We start from the raw sequence: 20,864 nt of genomic DNA, 5'->3' as shown, positions 1-20,864 counted from the left end.
AAATTTCTATTGTTAAGTGAGACATTTGTTAAGTGAGTTTTTCCCCATTTTACAACCTTTCCTGCTTTAGTTGTTAAGTGAATCATTGCAGTTGATAAGTTAGTAACCCAGTTGTTAAGTGAATCTGACTTCCCCATTGACTTTGCTTATCAGGTTATAAAAGGGAATCTGCAACCGTCATAAAATTGAACCAGTTGCCAAGCATTTGAATTTTGAACACCTGATCATGGAGAATGCTGCAAAGGTTATAACTGTGTGAAAAACGGCCATAAGCCACTTTTTTCAGTGCTGTTGTAACTTTGAACGGTCACTAAATTAACAGTTGTAAGTAAAGAACTACCTGTACATGCAAAATACACCATGGGAAATACATTCTAGTTTTTTTAGTTAACATTTATGTGATTGTGTCAAAATCAGTAGTCAGTAATCTTTTTAGAGTTTCCATACAATTTGCTAACTTCATGAAACATTAGCCATTTTATTTTTCATTATTTTTATTTATTGTGGAGGAATTTCTTGATGCAATCTTTGGGTATCATAAGCATCTGGCAAATAACTCTGAATTACCAATCCCTGTATACACAGAATAGTAATTAATTTCATTTTTTTTCTGAGTAATTCAATGGTATTCAAAATATTTCAGCTAATGCTAACCAAATTAGTCAGTGGGACCAATACTTGTGAAATATTACAGCAACCATAATGGATTGCTTGTTAATCGCTAAAATGATTAGAGACTTAAACGAAAGTCTCACTGCTTCTCTATGAATTGGTCCAACATCTAGGGGTATTATTGGAAGTCTTTCTTTACCTACCATACTGTCAGAAAACAAGAAGGCAAAAAGGGCCTTTTCTATTATATTATTCTGATTTTGCAATTTTTTCCCTAGAGATGTTTCATCAGATACTGTCCTGGTATTTTACAAGGGCCAGGTAAAAACTTATTATTTGTATAAACTTTCAGTCATTTTGCTGCAGCCACACACATTTATATGAGCTCATATGAATGGAAAGCATGGTTCTGATTGTAAGCCAAGACCACCACTTATGGTTCTATTGTAGACCAGGAAATCCTTGTAAGAGTGACTTGATCATCATATAATTGAACTATTTTATGAGGCGTTGCCTTTGAAGATGACTAGAAAGTTGGGAGTTTTTGCAGAACAAAGCAACCACTGTTATTTGAAAAGATTTGCTACTATGCCTATTCTGAGGTTAATGCATCAAATACCAATAGGCTTTTGGTCCCAATTCAAAATGCTGGTCATTATCTATAAAACACTACAAGGCACAGCATCTATAAGGAGCATCTTGCCAAATAGGATTCTGCCTATCTTGTCTGGCTAACTAGACAAGTCCTGCTGGGAATCTTGCCTCATTGGTGTAAAAGGTATACAATTTAGAATAGAATAGAGTTGGAAGGGACCTTGGAGGTCTTCTAGTCCAGCCCCCTGCTCAAGCAGGAGAACCTATACCATCTCAGATAAGTAATAATAATAATGATAAAGTTGGAAGGGACCTTGGAGGTCATCTAGTCCAACCCCCTGCTCAGGCAGGAAACCCTATACCCATTTTGGACAAACGGCTGTCCAGTTTCTTCTTAAAAACTTCCAGTGTTGGAGCATTCACCTCTTCTGGAGGCAGGTTGTTCCACTGGTTAATTGTTCTAACTGTCAGGAAGTTTCTCCTTAGTTCTAGGTTGCTTCTCTCTTTGGTTAGTTTCCACCCATTGCTTCTTGTCCTGCCTTCAGGCGCTTTGGAAAATAGCTTGACTCCCTCTTCTTTGTGGCAGCCCCTGAGATACTGGAACACTGCTATCATGTCCCCCCCCTCATCCTTCTCTTCGTTAAACTAGACATACCCAATTCCAGCAACCGTTCCTTATATGTTTTAGCCTCCAGTCCCCTAATCATCTTTGTTGCTCTTCTCTGTACACTTTCTAGAGTCTCAACATCTTTTTTATATTGTAGTGACCAAAACTGGATGCGGTATTCCAAGTGTGGCCTTACCAAGGCATTGTAAAGTGGTATTAATACTTCATGTGATCTTGATTCTATCTCTCTGTGAATGCAGCCTAGCACTGTGTTGGCTTTTTTGACAGCTACAGCACACTGCTGGCTCATATTTAAATGATTGTCCACTAGGACTCTGAGATCCCTCTCACAGTTACTACTATTGAGCAAGGTACCCCCTATACTATACCTGTACATTTGGTTTTTCTTGCCTAAATGTAGAAGAAAAAAAAATCTTCTTTAATAGGGGAAAGCGCGAACGCAGTCCCCCACTACCACAAATTATGCAGTCGAGTTTCCCGCATTTGGGGAAATTGCAGCGGTCAGCACACTCGGAGTGCAATGGATGAGCCTCGCCCTGGGAAAACCTCCTTCATGATCAAGGTGTCTCCCCTGCCAGGTAAGTAAGTGAATGTTTAGCCTCTTTTTAAAAATCTCCAGTGATGGAGCGCCCACGATTTCTGGAGGCAAGCTGTTTCACTGGTTAATTGTCCTCACTGTCAGGAAGTTTCTCCTTAATTTGAGGTTGCTTCTCTCTTTGATCATCCAACCACTGTTTCTTGTCCTGGTGAATAATGTGATCCCCTCTTCTTTGTGGCAGCCCCTCAAATACTGAAATACTGCTATCATGTCTCCCCTATTTCTTCTTTTTTTTAGACTACCTTTGATTTTTCCTACCTAAATGTAAAACTTTGTTTTTCTCCACACTGAAACTCATTTTGTTGGATAGGGCCCATTGTTCAAGTCTGTCAAGATCTTTTTGTATCCTGACTTTGTCTTCTCGGGTGTTGGCTACTCCTGCCAGTTTGGTGTCATCTATTAAACTGATTGGTCTATAGTTTCCTGGGTCTGTTTTTTTCCCTTTCTTGAAGATGGGAACCACATCAGCCCTTTTCCAATCCTCAGGTACTTCCCCCAATGCTCCAGGATTTTTGAAAGATGTGATGCAATGCTTCTGAGATAACATCTGCCAGCTCCTTCAGAACTCTGGGATGTAATCTGTCAGGCCCCGGTGATTTATATTCATTTATATTTATAGTTATATTCCGTTGGTTTCAGTGATATCTCTTCTCTGTAACAGCCCTCAAATTTGGGACTACATTAGATCTGATGAATAGTTGATCCTGACTTTTTTTTATTTCTAAAGGTCCTGAAGATAGTTTTATTTCAGCAAGTTAGTGTAAATTATTATTATGTTCATTGTTGTGCATTACCCAGACTTGTGACTGGGGAGTATAGAAGCATTAAAATAAAATAAGCTAGAAGGGCTTTTAAGAAAATAGGTGATTGGAACCATTGCTTAAATCTATGTTAGACAACGCAATACATGTGGCAGACTAAATTATTTTAAACACCATATCATTATATTATTTTAATTTTTAAAGACTGTATGTCATAAGAGTCTACATGACTTAGTATGCCAAAAGATAACTTTATCACAATGGTTCTCAACCTGTGGGTCACGACCCCATTTGGGGTCGATCGACCATTTCACGGGGGTCGCCAAACAACGCGACCCGCCATTTTTTGTCAGCCGGTGCATGGGGCGCCGCCGCACATGTGCGCTGCGCAGGGGTGGCGCATGGGGGCACCGCCGTGCATGTGCGCCGCGCAGGGGGTGGCGCATGGGGCACCGCCGTGCATGTGCACCGTGCGGGGTGGTGCATGGGGGCACCGCCGCGCATGCACACTGCACATGAGCGCCGCCGCGCATGCGCGCCGCCTGCTTATGTCCGGGGTCACCGTATAAAAAGGTTGAAAACCACTGCTTTATCAGATGTACCTTGAAGAAATTATACTAATTAATCGCTATAAATTGCAAATCATTCCATGATAAACCATTTGTCTGAAAGTTGAAACAAACTATATTTTGAGAAAAGTATTACACAATTGGTTGTGGATTTTCACTGAAATTTGGCATAAATTTTATCCAATACTAAGGCCTCCTAAAAGAAATCCTGACAAAACAAATGAAGCAGCAAAAGGGAGAAAAAATAATTTATTCAAAAATCCAGGTGCACAATCTTTTCAAATATGATTGCACTGACAAGCAGAAGTACTTTTCTAGGACACATTATGCAGAAATGCTTTCATGAATTTGTTCAAACATAAAAAGTTTGATAAGATATGAAGCATATCATACACAAGATAGATATATTATTGTATGGAGAAGATGGATAGATTATATTCAGAAAAAATATGGGACTATAAAGTTTCATTTACTTCATGAGTAAATTTTATAGTAACTGTTATAGAGATTTGTATACGACTTAATTTAAGGGGAGTTAAAGGTTAAGTATGATGTTTTTTTTTTGTTTTTTTTCTTTTCTTTTCTTTATTATTGTTAACTTTCTTATTAATAACCCTGTACTCTGCTCTGGGAAGTGAGGGGGGGGGGAGGGTTGAGGGTGGGTGGGTAATGATAATATAGTCATGGTAAATGCTTGGGCATTTCCCCTATGCTGCGTTCATGTGTGTGAGAGGGATGAGAAGGGAGGAAGGAGTAGGGAGGAAGTAGGATGGTTAGAGGAGAAGGGGAGGGGAAGAGAGTAGGAGGGGAGGAGAGAAAGAGGAGGGAAGTAGGGAAGGATTAGAGAGGGTGGACGTGGCCTGGGGGGAATGGGCAGGCGGTACCAATGGTTAGGAATTTATTTTAATTGAATTGTATTTTGTATGAATAAATGGAAAATAAAAACTTTTTATTAAAAACAAAAAGATATGAAGCATATCCAAAATCCTCATTCATTGGTCTCTGCTTTTAGGTTTGTGGTGAATCAGTGACCACAAATTTTTTATTAAAACTTTTAAAATATCTTCTCTTATATGGGATAATTATATCCTACAGCACTTCATTTCACTCTTTTTATTTTGATATTTTAAAGTGGTACTGGCTCAGATAACAATTTCAGGTAGTCCTCAACTTATGAGCAGTCATTTAGTGACTGTTTGAAGTTACAATGAATCCCCCAAAGATACTAATGACCCAGTTTTGAAGTCTGTTCATGATTCATTTTGGGCATTTAACAATTGGACCTCTGCTATTTGCAGTGTCCTGCAGCTACATGACCACAATTTATGACTTTTTTGCCTGCATTTACTTCCACTTTTCAATTAAAAATGCCCATTGGCTAAATGGGTTCACTTAATGACTGTGGCATTCACCTAGTGACAATGGCATTTGCTTACTATCTGCCACAAAAAAGTCATAAAATCAGGTATGGTCACATGGTGACCCATTTAATGACCAGCATAGTTTACAACCGTAATTCCAGGCTCATATAATCCTTCCATATAATAGAAAGACAAGTGCTAAAATATTAATGTCATAATTTAAATGTTTATTTAAGAAAGATTATAATATGAAAAATCTGAATTGCCAAGTGATGTGACTTAATTTATCTTGTTCATTAATACTATTACAATTACCATTAGAACCACAAAAAGTGCTTAAGATAAATATCAAGGTGATATGTTTGAATTATTTATGATACTTGCACATTCAAGAAAATAATGCATCCTTTAGAAAAATGATAAAAATGATTTTTTAAAATACAAAACTCCTTGTAAACAATACATGAGTACAAAACCTAGTGTAAATATGCATTTCTTTCAAAGCACTTTATGAATATAAGCTCATGATTAGATTCTAAACAGAATCAATTCTTCCCCAGATACATTATGTTAAAAATTAACATTATGTCAATAGTAATGATTATATTATCTCTAAATATTGAGATTAACATTCTATGTAACAAAGAAATAAATTGCTCTAGTTTAAGATAGTGATGGTATATCTTTTGGGCTCGGCATGTCAAAAATTCAGAAAATGCCTAATCTGATTCTGCTGGCATGACATCTCCCCACAAACAAGAGAGACAATTCTCTACATATTTATTTGAAAAAATAATCATGTGTCATGCTAGGTATTATAAAGAAACATCAAATAATATTACAAAAATAAAATAACAGTAAAACAAACTCATTTTGGAGGGTCCAGAGACTATGCAGCAGCATCCCCCATTATTGTGTAGCCTCCAAAAAATTCATATAAATGGGTTGTGCTTTCAAAAATAATTGTTTTTGGATGTTGGGAAATGCTTGCATGTGACCCAAAACATCATGGCATCATCTTTGACATACATATTATAGTTTTGACATCACTGGTTCTAGAAAAACAAAAAGCAAAACTGTAGATTCTAACTCACGGGTGTCAAACTCGATCGTGTCACATGACGCATCATGACGTTATCACAATGTTTTTGCCTCTGCGGAGATGGGGTGGGCATGGCCAGCACGTGACACATCCGCCCCACGGGCTGCCAGTTTGAGACCCCTGTTCTAACTTTTTTGCTGTTGTTGCTGCTTTATTTTGTGAGACTGGAGGTTTTGGAAGACTAAAGAGTGAAAGGATCATCATTAAGAAGAAAATCTGTTTAGAATGCCAATCATTGTATTTCAAAACATAAATTTTCATACCTTCATAGCTGTAAATCATAAGAAAGCTCCTACATCAGAATATTTTAAATATATTTATAGATAGAAAAGAAAAACATGCTTTTAAAACCTGTAAACAACTTTATAGGACAGGGGTGTCAAACTGCTGGCCCGTGGGCCGGTTGTATCATACGGAGGCCGCGTCCACCCCAGCTCCAGCAATGCAAAAATTGCGATACATTGTGACACGTCATGTGACATGGTGAGTTTGACACCTGTGTTATAGGAGATAGCTCTGCAAAAAGTGTTAATACAGAGGAATGATGTGTGAACTACTAAAAGTTTACCTCCTCCATCAGTGTGTGTTCTAATGACACTTGCATTATTAGTCTACATTGCTTGGATCATGCAATTTATGAACTATATATTTCAGCAATTATGGTTTGCAAGTTTGTTGCAGGTTTTCACCATTAATTCATTTTTATTTTAACGAAATAATGAAAATGCATTATTTATTAATAAATGAGGCAATATAATACCTTAAAAAGTGAGTAGCCACTACTCAATTATTTTATGCAGGAAATCAATAGTTAAACAAAAATAACTATTACCGTTATCATCATCATACTGGAATAGTTTATGTATTTATTTATTTAAAAAATAAATTTCTGGTTCCATTTTTATATTTAATAAGACATGACAAGGAAAGAGTCAAGCATATAAATAGTTGGACTTCCCGATAATTCTATACTTAGCTATAGAACTAGAACATAATTCAACATAGGTGCCGAGGTGGCGCAGCAGTTAGAGTGCAGTACTGCAGGCCACTTTAGCTGACTGTGTTCAGCAGGTCAGCGGTTCAAATCTCACCGGCTCAAGGTTGACTCAGCCTTCCATCCTTCCGGGGTAGGTAAAATGAGGACTCAGATTGTTGGGGGCAATGTAAATATATATATACATTGCTTACTGGTGTACACCGCTTAGAGAGTGCTTGCATTTAAAGCGGTATATAAGTCTCATAAATAAATAAATAAATAAACAAACAAATAAATAAACAAAACTGGGCCAGACAGTGCTTATAACTCTATAGAAATTGTGGAGTCCACATTATGCTGACTAACACTAATTTATCGCTTAAATGTCTTATATATGAAACACAGTAGTCTACATTCTCTTTCTTTTTCCTGGTGAGATTCAGAAAGCCCACATCTCTGAGTAAAACTGCTCTTTGGGAATGACAGGTGTTATTTATTAGAAAATGTATATGCTATTAACTTATTTAACAGTTCTGGGCAGCTTACAAGCACAGTGAAAGCAGTAATCAACAGCTATAACTGATACTTTTATAAAACTATTATCCAGCATTTAGAGTGGAGAAAGAAAAAGCACTTGTGCAAGAAAGCAATAATCCTATTAGAAAATTGCAAACCCAGTAGAAAGCCATGTTTACTCACTTCTATTGCAGCTTTAATTTAAGGATATAGCTAGGAAAATGCTTGAAATAAAATTCTGCATACTCATGATCTAATAGTTTCCCCTTTCATATTTCCACCATTTTGCTATCTTCCTTAAATCCAAATGTATATAACAAATACACTATTTCAATGGCTATTTCCTTCAGTAAATTATTAGTCCTTCTATTACAGTTTGTAAATACTTTAGAAGGACTGGGCTTTCACTATCAAAGGCCTGGTTTGAACATTAAGAAACCATTAACTCTGGTTTTATGAGGATGGCACATTAAATGGCACAAAATCAAGTGATTTTTTTTGTTGTAATTTTTACACTTCTTGCAGTCACACAAGCGAGCAAATAAACCAGGAAGTCAGATTTAATTGTATGGAAAGGTAAACTGACTTCAAACAAAGCTTGTAAATACTCTGCTTAATGTCAGAAAGAGAATGACTATAAACACTTACACCAGATTCTCTTTCTCAGGACATACAAATATAAGTCATTAGACTCTGGTTAATTTTACCCATAGTAGTTTAAAAATTATTTCTTAAAATTTGAAATATTGCATGAAAACAGTAGAATGAAAGCTTGAGTTTCAATACGAAGTTTAGGGTACTGCAAAGAAATCATGGTGTGACACGTCCATAGAAATTTCTAGCACACATTGAATAGCCTTCCTAAAATCCAGCATTCATTAAGGTCAGTAGTTTTTATAAAGTTATATTTTACTGAATTTTGTCTTGTTAATTTCTGGAAGGCACAAAGGAGAACACTATTACCATGGGTGTATGTTACAGTATCAGAAGGTTTTTAACTTCATATAGCATTTCTTTTTCGGAGGAAAAGAGAAGATTCTTGTTTGCTTAAAGAAACCTTGAAGAGTAAAGGATTGCAATAACATACTATTTCTGTAACAGTTTAAATACTTAACAAGATAACCCCATCAAATCAATTAGATATATATGTACAATTTTTATTCAGAAGTAAATCTAATTATTTTCTTGCAAATTAAAGAGGAGTAGGATCTCTAATGGCAAAATTAAAAAAAAATGATTTAAAAGTGTGATGTTATTTCTCAGGTTCCTTGTGGGCAGAACTGAAACCTACAGGGGACTCTTAACTGGCTGGTGTGACTTGAAAAGAAGAGGCCTTAGGTACAAATGACATACTTAGTTTTGTTCTTCTGATATTTTTGTATAGGATTATGATATTTTACTGTAAACTTCCCAGAATCACTTTATACAGTGAGATGGTGTATATAAATCTGACTAATAAATAAACTAAAGCTGACAACCATACCTCAACTAAAAAGAAATATTAAGGGCATCAAATACTGTAGTATGAGTTTCAAATCCCAGGTCAATTGTCTTTTGGAAAAAAAAACTGCTCAACAGAAGAGAAAGCACCAGGGAATCGCTATCAACAGAAGAGGAAGCGTAATTAAAAGGATACTACAATATCATTTAAAGCCAATGGGGTCTGGAGAGATTGCAATGGGGAATGGCTTTTTGAGACCGATTTGGGGAAAACTGGACGCCCCGCACATGGGACAGCTGCAAAACCTCTAATTTCATAGATATTTGTCCCCTAAAGTAAAAGAACTTCTCCCGCCCAAATACTCTACTCATCACTGGCCTTTCTTCTCGAAGAGAGGAAACCAAGACCTCCAACTACGAAAATGCTCTTTCTGTTCTCTCCCGTGGGCCAAATAAAAGCTACCCTGCTTCCTTCCATCCCCTTAATTCCCTCCGCCGCCCCCCCGCATCCCGTGTCCGCCCCCACCTCCCGGATCCTTCTCTCTTCTATTCCGCGGCGGGTCTCACCCCCAAGGGAAGCTAGGCGTCCCCTTCCGTCCTTGGCCCTCAGAAAGGGCGGAGGGCATAGCGAGCGGTCCGCGTTGCCGCCCTCCCTGCCGAAGGACCCCCCCCCTCCGTCCCTTTCACCCTTTCAGAGAGCAACAGCCTTCCCCCAGAGCCTGCCGGAGGGCGAGAGGAAGGCGCCTCGCCGCCACCTTCTCACCTGCGCCTCCTCTCGGGCTGCGGCGGCTGCTCCTGGCGGCGCCCCCCCGCGGGCTCCCCCCGCAGCGCCGCCTCCCGCTCCTCCTCGCCCTTCGCCGGCGGCATCCAGCTGCCGCTCCCGATACAGCGCCCAGAGCCCCACATTGGGGAGGAAGACGAGGGCGGCCAGCGCCAGCCCCACTGCCTGCAGCAGCCGCTTCTGCTTCCGCCGCATCCGAGACGCCGCCGCCGCCTGCGAAGGGGAGCGCGAGCCCAACTTTCCTCCCGCGCTGAAGCGATGACAGCGACGCTCGAGCCCCGCGCGAGGCAAACCAGCGCCAGCTCAGCGCCGTCCCTCCGTTTGGCAGGCACTTCCGCTCTGAGGGCGGGCACTCCCACTCCTACCGCGAGCGAGGAGGGTGGTCACGCAAAGTCCCGCCCACACCTCCAGCTGGACCGCGTCCCTCGCTAGTGCTAGTCGCGGAGAGGCCACGGGAGCGCGGCAATCCGCTTTCTTTACCCCCATCGCCGGCAAATGGTCCCGGCCGCGCTGCTTTTCCCTTGGGGGCAGCGAATGACCTCCCCGGCCCAAAACAAGTTGAAGGGAAGGGGGAGGATTTTTAAATTTCATTTTAACTCTGGAGTTGGTGGGGCGGGTGAGCAGCCCGCGGTAAAGTGCAAAGGCGGGACGATTTCAGCAAAGCCACGCTTCTCCCGCGAAGCTACGAAGAAAAGAGAGTGAAGGCAGCCAAAGGGGGGGGGGTAAAGGAAAAGTGGGCGGGTAAGGGTCGCGTCTTATCCCTTTATATCTTAAGAGAGGAATTGGGGAGGTGGTTTCTGCTTTTGCAGGAAAAGGAGGAGGCTGGCTGCCCTAACGTGACAAGCGTTGCTGGAGAAATAATGAAATACTGTACAGACTGGGATGCTACGACCAGAGGAGAAAAATCAGAGCTTTTTGTGTGAAGAATTAACTCCAGCTTTTCTATTTTAACCTCTGATTAAGCTATGTGAATAATAGTCTTATAAATATTCAGTTTATAATTGCCCACTGCAATTTCTCTCTTCTCCCCATCCTATTGTCTGGCTGCTAGACTTCATAGGTGAAGGTTTTTTTCTTTAAATGCACTTATATTCAAGAAATTATTGTAATAACAGGAATTCATTTTTTTCCCCAAGTCAGTCTTCTGGTGACTGCCTGGACAAATCCCTGCAGTTTGCTTGGCAAGGTTTTTGGGAAAGGTTTGCCTTTGCCTCCTTCCTAGGGCTGAGGAGAGTGCTTGCATCAAGGTCACCCAGCTGGCTTTACAATTAGAAATTGCAGTCTCCTGGTTTCTAGGCTGATGCTTTAACCACTCCACCCTACTGATTGTCCACTAAGATATATAACTCACTTTCATTCCTGTAAAAGTGTAGTAAAAGAAAAGCTAGTGACTTTGAATTTTAAAAAGGTTTGTAAATGTATGGGGAAAAAAGAATAGCTTCAAGAACACACCCACTGTTGATTTAGATTCCCAAAGCTAAGCAGTGTTAAACGTGTAAAATATATCTTTGTGTAGCTGTCATACTATTGATGTTGTCACCAGTCTCTGCTGGGTATATTTGCAGCACTTGACCATTTTGTCAAGACTTGGAAATTAAGCAAAATCAGATTTATTTAGTATTTAGTTGCTGGAGAACACAAGGGAATTCCAGGGTTGTAGAGCAGATACAGAAATCAAAAAGATAATTCAGAAGAAGGGAATGGCATGCTATTTCCATTCAGTTGCCAGTAAAATGCATGGATATGATAATATAGTCACTAAGGGTTGAATTCAAGTCAAGGTCATCTTCACCTATTAAGTAGTTTAAATTTTTTTATTTCTGGCCTAGCTTCTATATTAAGTCCTATGTAGAACAAACAACTGTTGTGAGTTCTGAAGTGATGTAGTTATTGGAACTCTGTGCATACTTTTTAAAAAATAATCCAAATTCAGCATTCAATAAGCATTAAAATGAATTGATGCACTGATTCATACAGCTGGATCAGAACTTCTAAGTGGCAGGTTTTAGGATTTATTTGATAAACATAATTGAGAAGCATAACTAATATGAGGGTACTTTCAAATCTATGAACATTGCATTTTTCTCTTACTCTTAAATCCTGGGTGAATATGATATGATTTGTAAGCTATGTTACAAATACTGTTATACTATGTCATTTGTTTACAGCAGAATACACAGCACTGCAGATAAAATCAGATATTCAAATTTTCTAAAGGTTTTTGAAACAAATCTAATAGCTGATTTCAAATTTCAGTCCCAAAGCAGTATAAAAGGCTACTTCATTACACAGTTTTCCAAGAATGAGTTGTATAATGATTTAAGGCAGAACTGACATGAATAATTCATATTTGGTAACAGCAATATAGTTGGCTGAAAGCAAATAAACAATTTTCCCATAGGAATTGAGGAAAGAGTATGGCTGTACCACAATGTATACTGATATTACTGGATGCATTTAATATGAAGTGTAAGGCACCAATAAATAGTATTCTATAGTATGACAGAAATAATAAATATATAAAAACATAATCAGCTTTCAGATGACAGTTCAATATTATATATCTCTGAGAAGGAGTAAATCCTATTAAACATAGTTCTGCTACCTCTAAATAGATAGGGCTGGCATTGCACTATAATTTGTGTAAATTTTCCACAATTACTTTTGTGATTAATTCATTATTGGCATCTGTAGCCTCCTGTGAATGACCATAATTCTGATGTTAATTGACCGGCAAATCATTTAAATATATTTCACCATATTGTGCACAATCAAAATAGGGCAATGCAGCTCAAGAATTTCTAATAATCATTTGCTTTTCTTTGTCCCCATTTGATTAATTTCTTAATTTAAGAAGAAACCACCTACAATATATACTAATGGAAATATTTTTTATTAGAAAATTGTATTATCCTTGTTGCGTTCACTGTATAGCTCACTAACAAGAGAAAAAAATATGCATATACTATATGCAACTATCATGTAATCCACTAGGTGGCAAGCTTTCAGTAAATTCTGAATTAATCAACTCCAGCTAAATTATCTAAAAACAACACTCAAATTGCAAAGGCCAGCTACAGTACTCTCCAGTAGTTAAAAAGAGTTAAAAGTAGGTTAAAATAGGTTAAAAGTGGATAGATTAAAAATGCAATGTTAAAAAGGATTAGAAAATAAAAGAAAGCTTTTGCTTTTGGAGGAGCTCTTACAGCCTATGCTGCCTGTCCACCACCTTGGCTCCGCCCCAACTACAGTACTCAAATTGGTATAACCTGTAATTCACTTTAGTTAGGCTTTTGAGTTTATTGATTTTATTTCATCCAGAAAAAAATGTCTCTACTTCTTGGCAGGTTAAAGGGAAAGATCACAGATTAAGTTTCAGGATACTGAAGTTGAAGATGGTGCTGAGTTGAATTTGATTCCTGGTGACTATATGTGAATTTTAGTTTATCACAATATGGATGGGTTTACATTACTTTCCTCTCTTTGTGTGTGTATGTGTTTTATTTATGGTCATGGCATATAAGCGTTGCTTGAGCAGAGTCTGCAGGATTGTCTGGGATGCCACACATCTTCTTCATGACCTGTTTTCCTTGTTACCTTCTGGGAGGAGGTTTCGTGGTATCTGAAGCAGAATATCCAGATTTAGTCACAGTTTTATTCCATACAATATTAACCTTGTGAACTCTCATGCTTTCTCTTTCTGCTAGGTATTCAAGATGGACAGTTATTAATATTTATACTTAATATGCAAGGATGTAGGTATATACATATATATATGTATGTAGCATGTTTATGAAGGGGACGACAGAGAATGAGATGGCTGGATGGAGTCACTGAAGCAGTAGGTGTGAACTTAAATGGACTCCAGAAGATGGTAGAGGACAGGAAGACCTGGAGGAACGTTGTCCATGGGGTCGCGATGGGTCGGACAAGACTTCGCAATTAACAACAACAAGCATGTTTATATGTGTATTATGTATGTGTACACTTTTGAGAGCAGGCAATAGAATTTCATTTTTAATGTGTGCCCACAAACTCTGCAGCGAGCGGGAAATCAAACAGATTCCTAACCAACCTAGCCGACAACTTTGTCATCCAAAAGGTGGAGGAGGGAACTAGACGTAAAGCCACACTGAACTTAATTCTAACTAATAGAGAAGAAGTGATAGAGGGAATTGAAGTTGCTGGAACCTTGGGCGAAAGTGACCATATCATACTGGAATTTCATATAACGCAAACACTAGCAACAGAAAACAATCCAACCAGTGTCTTGAACTTCAAAAGAGCTGACTTTAACAAACTCAGAGAGAACCTAGGAAAAATCGCATTGATGAAAATCCTAAAGGGGAAAACAATCCAAGAAGTATGGGAAACTCTGAAAAATGTGATCATAAAAGCCCAGACCAGCACAAGACAACTGAAAAAGAAAAACAAGAAATTCAAGAAGAAACCAACATGGCTGCACAAAGATCTCTCTGACAAACTGAAAGACAAAAAGGACAAATACAAAAGGAAAGAGGGACACATAACTAAGGCTGATTATCAGCAGACAGCCAGAACATGCAAAGATGAAGTCAGGAAAGCAAAGGGTCAGAATGAAAAAAGACTTGCAACAGAAATCTTGGATAATAAAAAAGTTTCTTCCAACATATTAACAACAAGAAAAAAAGTCAAGGAAACTGTAGGTCCACTAAAGAGAGAAGATGGCAAGGAAATAACAGGCAACAGGGAGAAAGCAAAGCTGCTTAACTCATATTTTGTATCAGTCTTCACACAAAAAGAAACTATAGCCCAACATACCAAAAAAACCCACTGCAAAAGACAAATTAGAAACAAAAATTAAAATAAGCAAGAAAATGGTAAGAGAACACCTATCCGACCTTGATAAATATAAATCATTGGGGCCTGACAGATTACATCCCAGAGTTTTGTAGGAGCTGGCAGATATTATCGCAGAACCATTGCACCACATCTTTCAAAAATCCTGGAGCACTGGGGAAGTACCTGAGGATTGGAAAAGGGCTGATGTGGTTCCCATGTTCAAGAAAGGAAAAAAAAAAAAAAAACAGACCCAGGAAACTACAGACCAATCAGTTTAACCTCAATACCTGGGAAGATCCTAGAAAAGATAATCAAAAAACAAATCTGCGAACAACTAGAAGCAAACAAAGTTATAACTAGTAGCCAGTATGGGTTTGTTAAAAACAGATCATGCCAAACCAATCTTATTTCATTCTTCAACAAAGTGACTAAACTAATAGACCAGCGAAATACTGTGGACGTAGTATATTTATACTTCAGTAAGGCATTTGATCAAGTAGACCACAGCCTACTCCTTGGTAAGCTAGAAAAAGGTGGAATAGACAATATCACCACCAGATGGATCTGTAGCTGGCTGGCAAACTACTCAATGAATAGTCCTCAATGGCACCACATCGACATGGAGAGAAGTAAGCAGTGGGGTACCACAAGGTTCCATCTTAGGCCCCGTACTCTTCAATATGTTCATCAATGATTTAGATGAGGGATTGAAGGGGAACTCATCAAATTTGCAGATGACACCAAACTGGCAGGAGTAACCAACACCTCAGAAGACAAACTCAGGATCCAAAAAGATCTTGACAAACTTGAACAATAGCCCCTATCAAACAAAATGAGTTTCAGTGTGGAGAAAAGCACACTGAAACATTTAGGCAGTAAAGGTTTTACCTTTAGGCAAGTACAGATTGGGCGAGACCTGGCTTAAAAACAATAACTGTGAGAGGGACCTTGGAGTCCTAGTGGATGATCACTTAGCCATGATCCAGCAATGTGCAGCAGCAGCCAAAAAAGCATGGAAACCTCTCTCTTTCCCCTCAGCATGGCTGGCTTAGGAATTCTGGGAGTTGAAGTCCACGAGTCATAAAAGAGCCAAGGTTGCCTACCCCTTGGCTAGTCTAAAGAAAAGAAGAAATAAGGGAGACATGATAGCAGTATTCCAGTATTGCCCCCAGAAATCATGGGCGCTCCATCATGGGAGATTTTTAAAAAGAGGCTAGACGGTCACTTGTCTAAGATGGTATAGATATCGGGCTGGACTAGAATACCTCCAAGGTCCCTTCCAGCTCTATTCTATTATGACAGATTTGATTCCACTCAATGCACAAACGATCAGGCTCAGATTATTAATCAAATTTGTTAAGTTTATAAATGTATTAATAAATACATAATTTTAACCTCGTCATTTGTGCCCTGAGTGATATCAAACCTGGTTTGATATGTTCAAAGATCCATTGGTTTACCACTATCCATACATTCTACTTCAAACACATTATCTGAAGACTAATCTCTGTCAGACCCAAAACCAAGAATAACGTGATTCCTCTAAGCTGAATTCTTTATTGTTTCATGCCTATAGATAAAATCTTGCCAGATTGAGCACTCCACTATCTGTATCTATAATATAATGTGTGAACTGTTTTCACCTTCTTTCTCTCACTTAATATCTGGACTAATTTGCCTCTTACTCCTCTGGAATGCACCTCCTTCCTCCTGGGAATCCACCTTACTACCTTCCATCACATCTCTGGAAATGGTTGTAATGTTGGGAAAGAGGACAACCAGCAGCAAGATGGATGGATTCAGTTAAAGTTGTGAAAACTACCACTAGAAAACCTGAAAGACCAGGTTAGGGATAGATTGCCACAGAGAAAGTCTTGTCGGTGTGGTTGCTAGGAATTAAAAATGATTGGATGGCACATAAAAAAAATCAGTGGTAATGCATATATTGCTATTGTCTGAGCATGTTATAAGGATCAGGCCAACAATATTTGGGCATAGTGTTTTCTATAAACACATTAACCATGATTGATTAACCCAGGCATAGAGTTTAGTAAAACCAACATGGTTTGTTTATTTTCTTTTGAACATTTCTACATTATCCAGGAGAATAGAAAATAGTATTTTGACCCTTGGTGCATAATATGTGTCCTCATCAATTATAGAACAATAGATTTGCATTTAATTTAAATTGTTGTGAAAGTCACTAACAAAAGTATCAATAAATAACTACTGGAAGCTCTCTTACAAATGTTTTGCAGTGCTATTTTTTTTTCTTGATCACTTCCCCCTTTTTTTCTGTGACCCCTATAGTTGGTTCTGAATTCAGCCATGACCTTCCTTTTTTGTTTAGTCCCAAACTACATTCTTTTCTCTGACACTATCATATTTTATAATTTGTCATTTTCTTCTTTTTCTCCTCCTTCACATATAATATCCTAAACTGCTACCTAATGCTTGATCTCCTTAAGTCTGTTTCCACAGACCCATTTCTTGCCTCTCATCTATGTCTCTCTTGTTTCATATAATTCCTATCCTCTTTCTACCACTGCACATATTTGCTTCTCTCAGCCATTCCTCATTCCCTGTCCAAAGCAGTCTCTGCACTATCACACAGCTTTGCATTACTACCGTGTTTCTATCCTCCTTTCCCCCTTTCTCTGTCCCAAAGAAAGCTTTTTGTAAAATTTTATTAAATTAAATCTGTGTATGTTACAAAAAAGCAAAAAAAGGGAAAGGGAGAATACAGCAGAAAAAAAGCAAAATTGGGAATTGCAAACAAGAAGATAAAAAAGCTACAGAAAAGAATAATTTCCAAATTTTTTTGGTACTGATACAAGTTTAAAATACAATATTCCTTTGCGTTAGAATAAATCATAACACAAAGTACCTTTACAATCATAAACAAATCTAATAATCAAATACATTGTTAAAGTTTCTTTTTCAAGCAAAAAAAATCTGAAAGTGGTTTCAAATAGAAACAAAGACAAAATCTTTTTCAATCAAAGAGGTCAATTTTGCCATTTCCGCTAGATCTATTATTCTCAACATCCATTCTTCCATTGTAGATATTTATGAGTCCTTCCATCTCGGCACATAAAGAAGCTATGCTATTGTCAACAAAGCTCCATGTTCCTGTTGTTCCTCAGTCTGCTTGTCTATTGAGCCTAAAATAAAAGCCTCTGGCTTCAACTATACATTCAGTTTGAAAATTTATCTGAATTAAAATGCATACCTAATCCCACTATTTCTTAGCTTTCTTAATGTCCAGTAGAGATGATAAAAAGTGCCTTCAGATTGCCTATATTTTAAAATATACATTAGATACACCCTTATACATCTAAGACAATTTACCAGTGGTTAAATATAAACGATTCATCATTTATCCCACATGCATCATTAAAACACAATGAGCTGCTCTCAGCCAGCAGACCTTATGTTGTTAAGTCATGTCCCGAAACACAAATGTGTAATCTTAAGAGCTATAGGAACCTTAGATTACAAAGATGTTACAGTGAAAGCATTTCTAATTTAAAGACTGTCCTTTGGTTTATGCTTCTAGTGCAGCGGTTCTCAACCTATGGGTCGTGACCCCATTTGGGGTCGAACGACCATTTTACGGGGGTCGCCAAACAACGTGATCCGCCATTTTTCCCCCTCAGGGGGCGCCACCGCGCATGCGTGCCGTGCATGGGGGTGGCGCCCCGCGCATGCGCCCCGCGCATGGGGCAGCCCCTGCGTGCCGTGCATGGCGCAGCATATGCGCGCCGCACATGGCGCGTCCGTGTGACGGGGGTCGCCGTCACACAAACGTTGAGAACCGCTGTTCTAGTGGTACCCTTTTTCTGTGTATGCAACTTGGCTTTAAAACAAGAGCATATATTTCCTTTACAAAATTATGTGACAGGAGCAGCATTTCAGAGTTAGTTAATGTAGATGTAGTAGCTATTTTGACACTTGCCTAAAATTTAGGAACTTCTGTTCTGACTTGAATAGTTAAGCGAGTCTCCTAGAACTTCGTAACATCAGAATTTATGCTGTGTGGTTCAGAAATACTTTCATATGAATAATGGAACCAGTTATACAAACCTTTGAACAGAAAATCTGCTAACTTGTGGACTGGTAGCAAAAAAACATAGACTAAATTTCTCCAAAACATTGCTACATAACATAACAAAAGGGCCTGTTTACTTGAGGGGCCCGCATATGTCCTATAACAATTGCCTAATTGATTTGATCCTGCAAGGTTATTACGCTCTTCATTCCTTCAACAATTTCTCTTGGAGCCCTGGAAAGACCAATGGATCTGCCTTCTGGAACAAGGTCCCCTCCCCTACATTCTGGATGGGCCTCTGTTGTTTAGAATAGTCATGAAGACTTGGCTCTTTACACAGCTTTTGGCGAGTAGAATAGGACCCTTTGGTTTTATTGCACTTTATTTCTATCTTTTAATCATTTATTGTAATAAATGATAATCTCTGATTATTATTTATTTGGGGGTGGGTTGATTGTTGTGAGCCACCCAGAATCATCGAGACTCAGTACATAAGTTTAATACATCATCATTATTAATGTAAAAATGGTACCTATGGTACCGTTGGCTTGCTAGAGCCTAAATATTATAGTCACAGAATCTTCATAAAATAATCCAGAATGTAACCACTATTACATTAAATATTTTTCAGAGATAAATATTCTTCAGGCATATTAAATAAATTAGACAATGCAAGCCTAATTTGAAGTAGGTTTAATTGTAGAATGTGCTGGCTGTATATGTCACAAAATCAAATCTTCATTGCATTCAGTTATAAAATGTACTAAATAGTGATGTTTTAGTTTCATTCATAAAAACGTGTTAGTATATTCAAAACTTCTGATCTAAAAAAATCATTTAGGACTGTACCTTTATTTTGATGGAGAAAAAAATGTGTAATACAATAGTTATATCTTGGAGAATGCTTAAGTATGTACTGTAAAGTTTTGCTATTCCCAAAACTTGAAACAGATATTTAATTATTGCATGTGCTTTTTTTCACATACCATTTTCCTGAATGGAAACTAGCTGTCAATTTACTTTCATTCCAGAGAGCTCCACATAACCATGAGTAAAATACAATAGATTTCATGGATAAGGATAATTTTTGCAAATTTTTGACTTCCAACTGTATGAAACAATTTTTCCTAAGACAGGTATTCCAAAACAACAACTGGGTAAAAGCTTGTTTTACTTTTACACAAAAGCCACTACGGAAATTATGGACATCAGACAGCAAACCTCTGTCTTTTAAATGTTACAGATCCCCATCATCCTTAGCCACTGGGCATATTAAATGGATCTGAAGGGAATCAAAGTGTTATCATCTGCCACATGTTTTTCACCTTGCAGTTGAGAATCATCATTTCTAAAAGGCACTTAGCAGTCTTCTGATTAAATGGTTTTTTTTAACACATCAAAGTTATTGCTAATTTATGACCCTATTAAATGTTAGATTCCTCAGTAAAGCTACACAATTACAGACTGAGAGTAGAATAAATGCATTTCATTTCAGCTTTTAAAGTGATTTCTTCCATTCAAGTGATTTTTTTTTTCAAGGTGTCAAACCTCCTTGCATATGACATTATTTTTTGTATCATTAAATCCTGGCCATATTTTTCCTGAATTGATAAATGCATCAATTTGCAAAGATTAAGTGAGAGTAGTCAGTAGATAAGCTGGAAAATACAACAACTTTATTTGCAAAATTATTTGCTTTAGTTGTTTTGTTAGCTTGAGTTTGCCTTATAAACCAATTAGCACTATAAGGAAATAAATTTCCTGCAAGGTTAAGCAAGGTCTGTTAAAAACTAGTGTGTCTATTGACTGTGTCTATATGACATGCTAAATCACAAAGCTTGGTTTATGAGTGTGTGTGTCATAATTCTTCCCCATTCCTATCTTGTATACACTATTTCAGCCAGTCATAGTTTAAATTTAGAACAGCAATCATTTGGAAAGTAAAAACCAGATTTTGATATGCATATATTTTAAATTCTGGTTTCTATAACACAGAATGTCAGCCATGCCAACTCAGATAAAACATCATGCTTATGGCTTTATGTGATGTGAGA

At 38.0% G+C, this 20,864-nt stretch overlaps 1 protein-coding gene and 1 non-coding gene across 2 annotated transcripts in view; both read right to left on the bottom strand.

Annotated features, from left to right (window-relative positions):
* The window catches only part of GALNT10 (polypeptide N-acetylgalactosaminyltransferase 10), a 54,384-nt gene extending 44,098 nt beyond the window's left edge, over positions 1 to 10,286 (bottom strand). Inside the window, exon 1 of the mRNA XM_039335767.1 lies at positions 9,921 to 10,286. Coding sequence (XP_039191701.1) covers positions 9,921 to 10,133 — 213 coding nt within the window. The 5' untranslated portion in view covers positions 10,134 to 10,286. The remainder of the gene's footprint in view (positions 1 to 9,920) is intronic.
* LOC120304811 lies at positions 2,257 to 2,420 on the bottom strand. The gene has a single exon (XR_005555842.1). It is a non-coding gene; the product is annotated as a U1 spliceosomal RNA (small nuclear RNA).
* Positions 10,287 to 20,864: the final 10,578 nt, after the last annotated feature.

This window comes from Crotalus tigris, unplaced genomic scaffold (genome assembly GCF_016545835.1).
Source record: "Crotalus tigris isolate CLP2741 ecotype Arizona unplaced genomic scaffold, ASM1654583v1 scf7180000017658.5313226, whole genome shotgun sequence".
NCBI classification, from domain to species: Eukaryota; Metazoa; Chordata; class Lepidosauria; order Squamata; family Viperidae; genus Crotalus; species Crotalus tigris.
The sequence above is the reverse complement of the archived record's forward strand: the minus strand, read 5'-3'. Positions and strand labels throughout refer to the sequence as shown.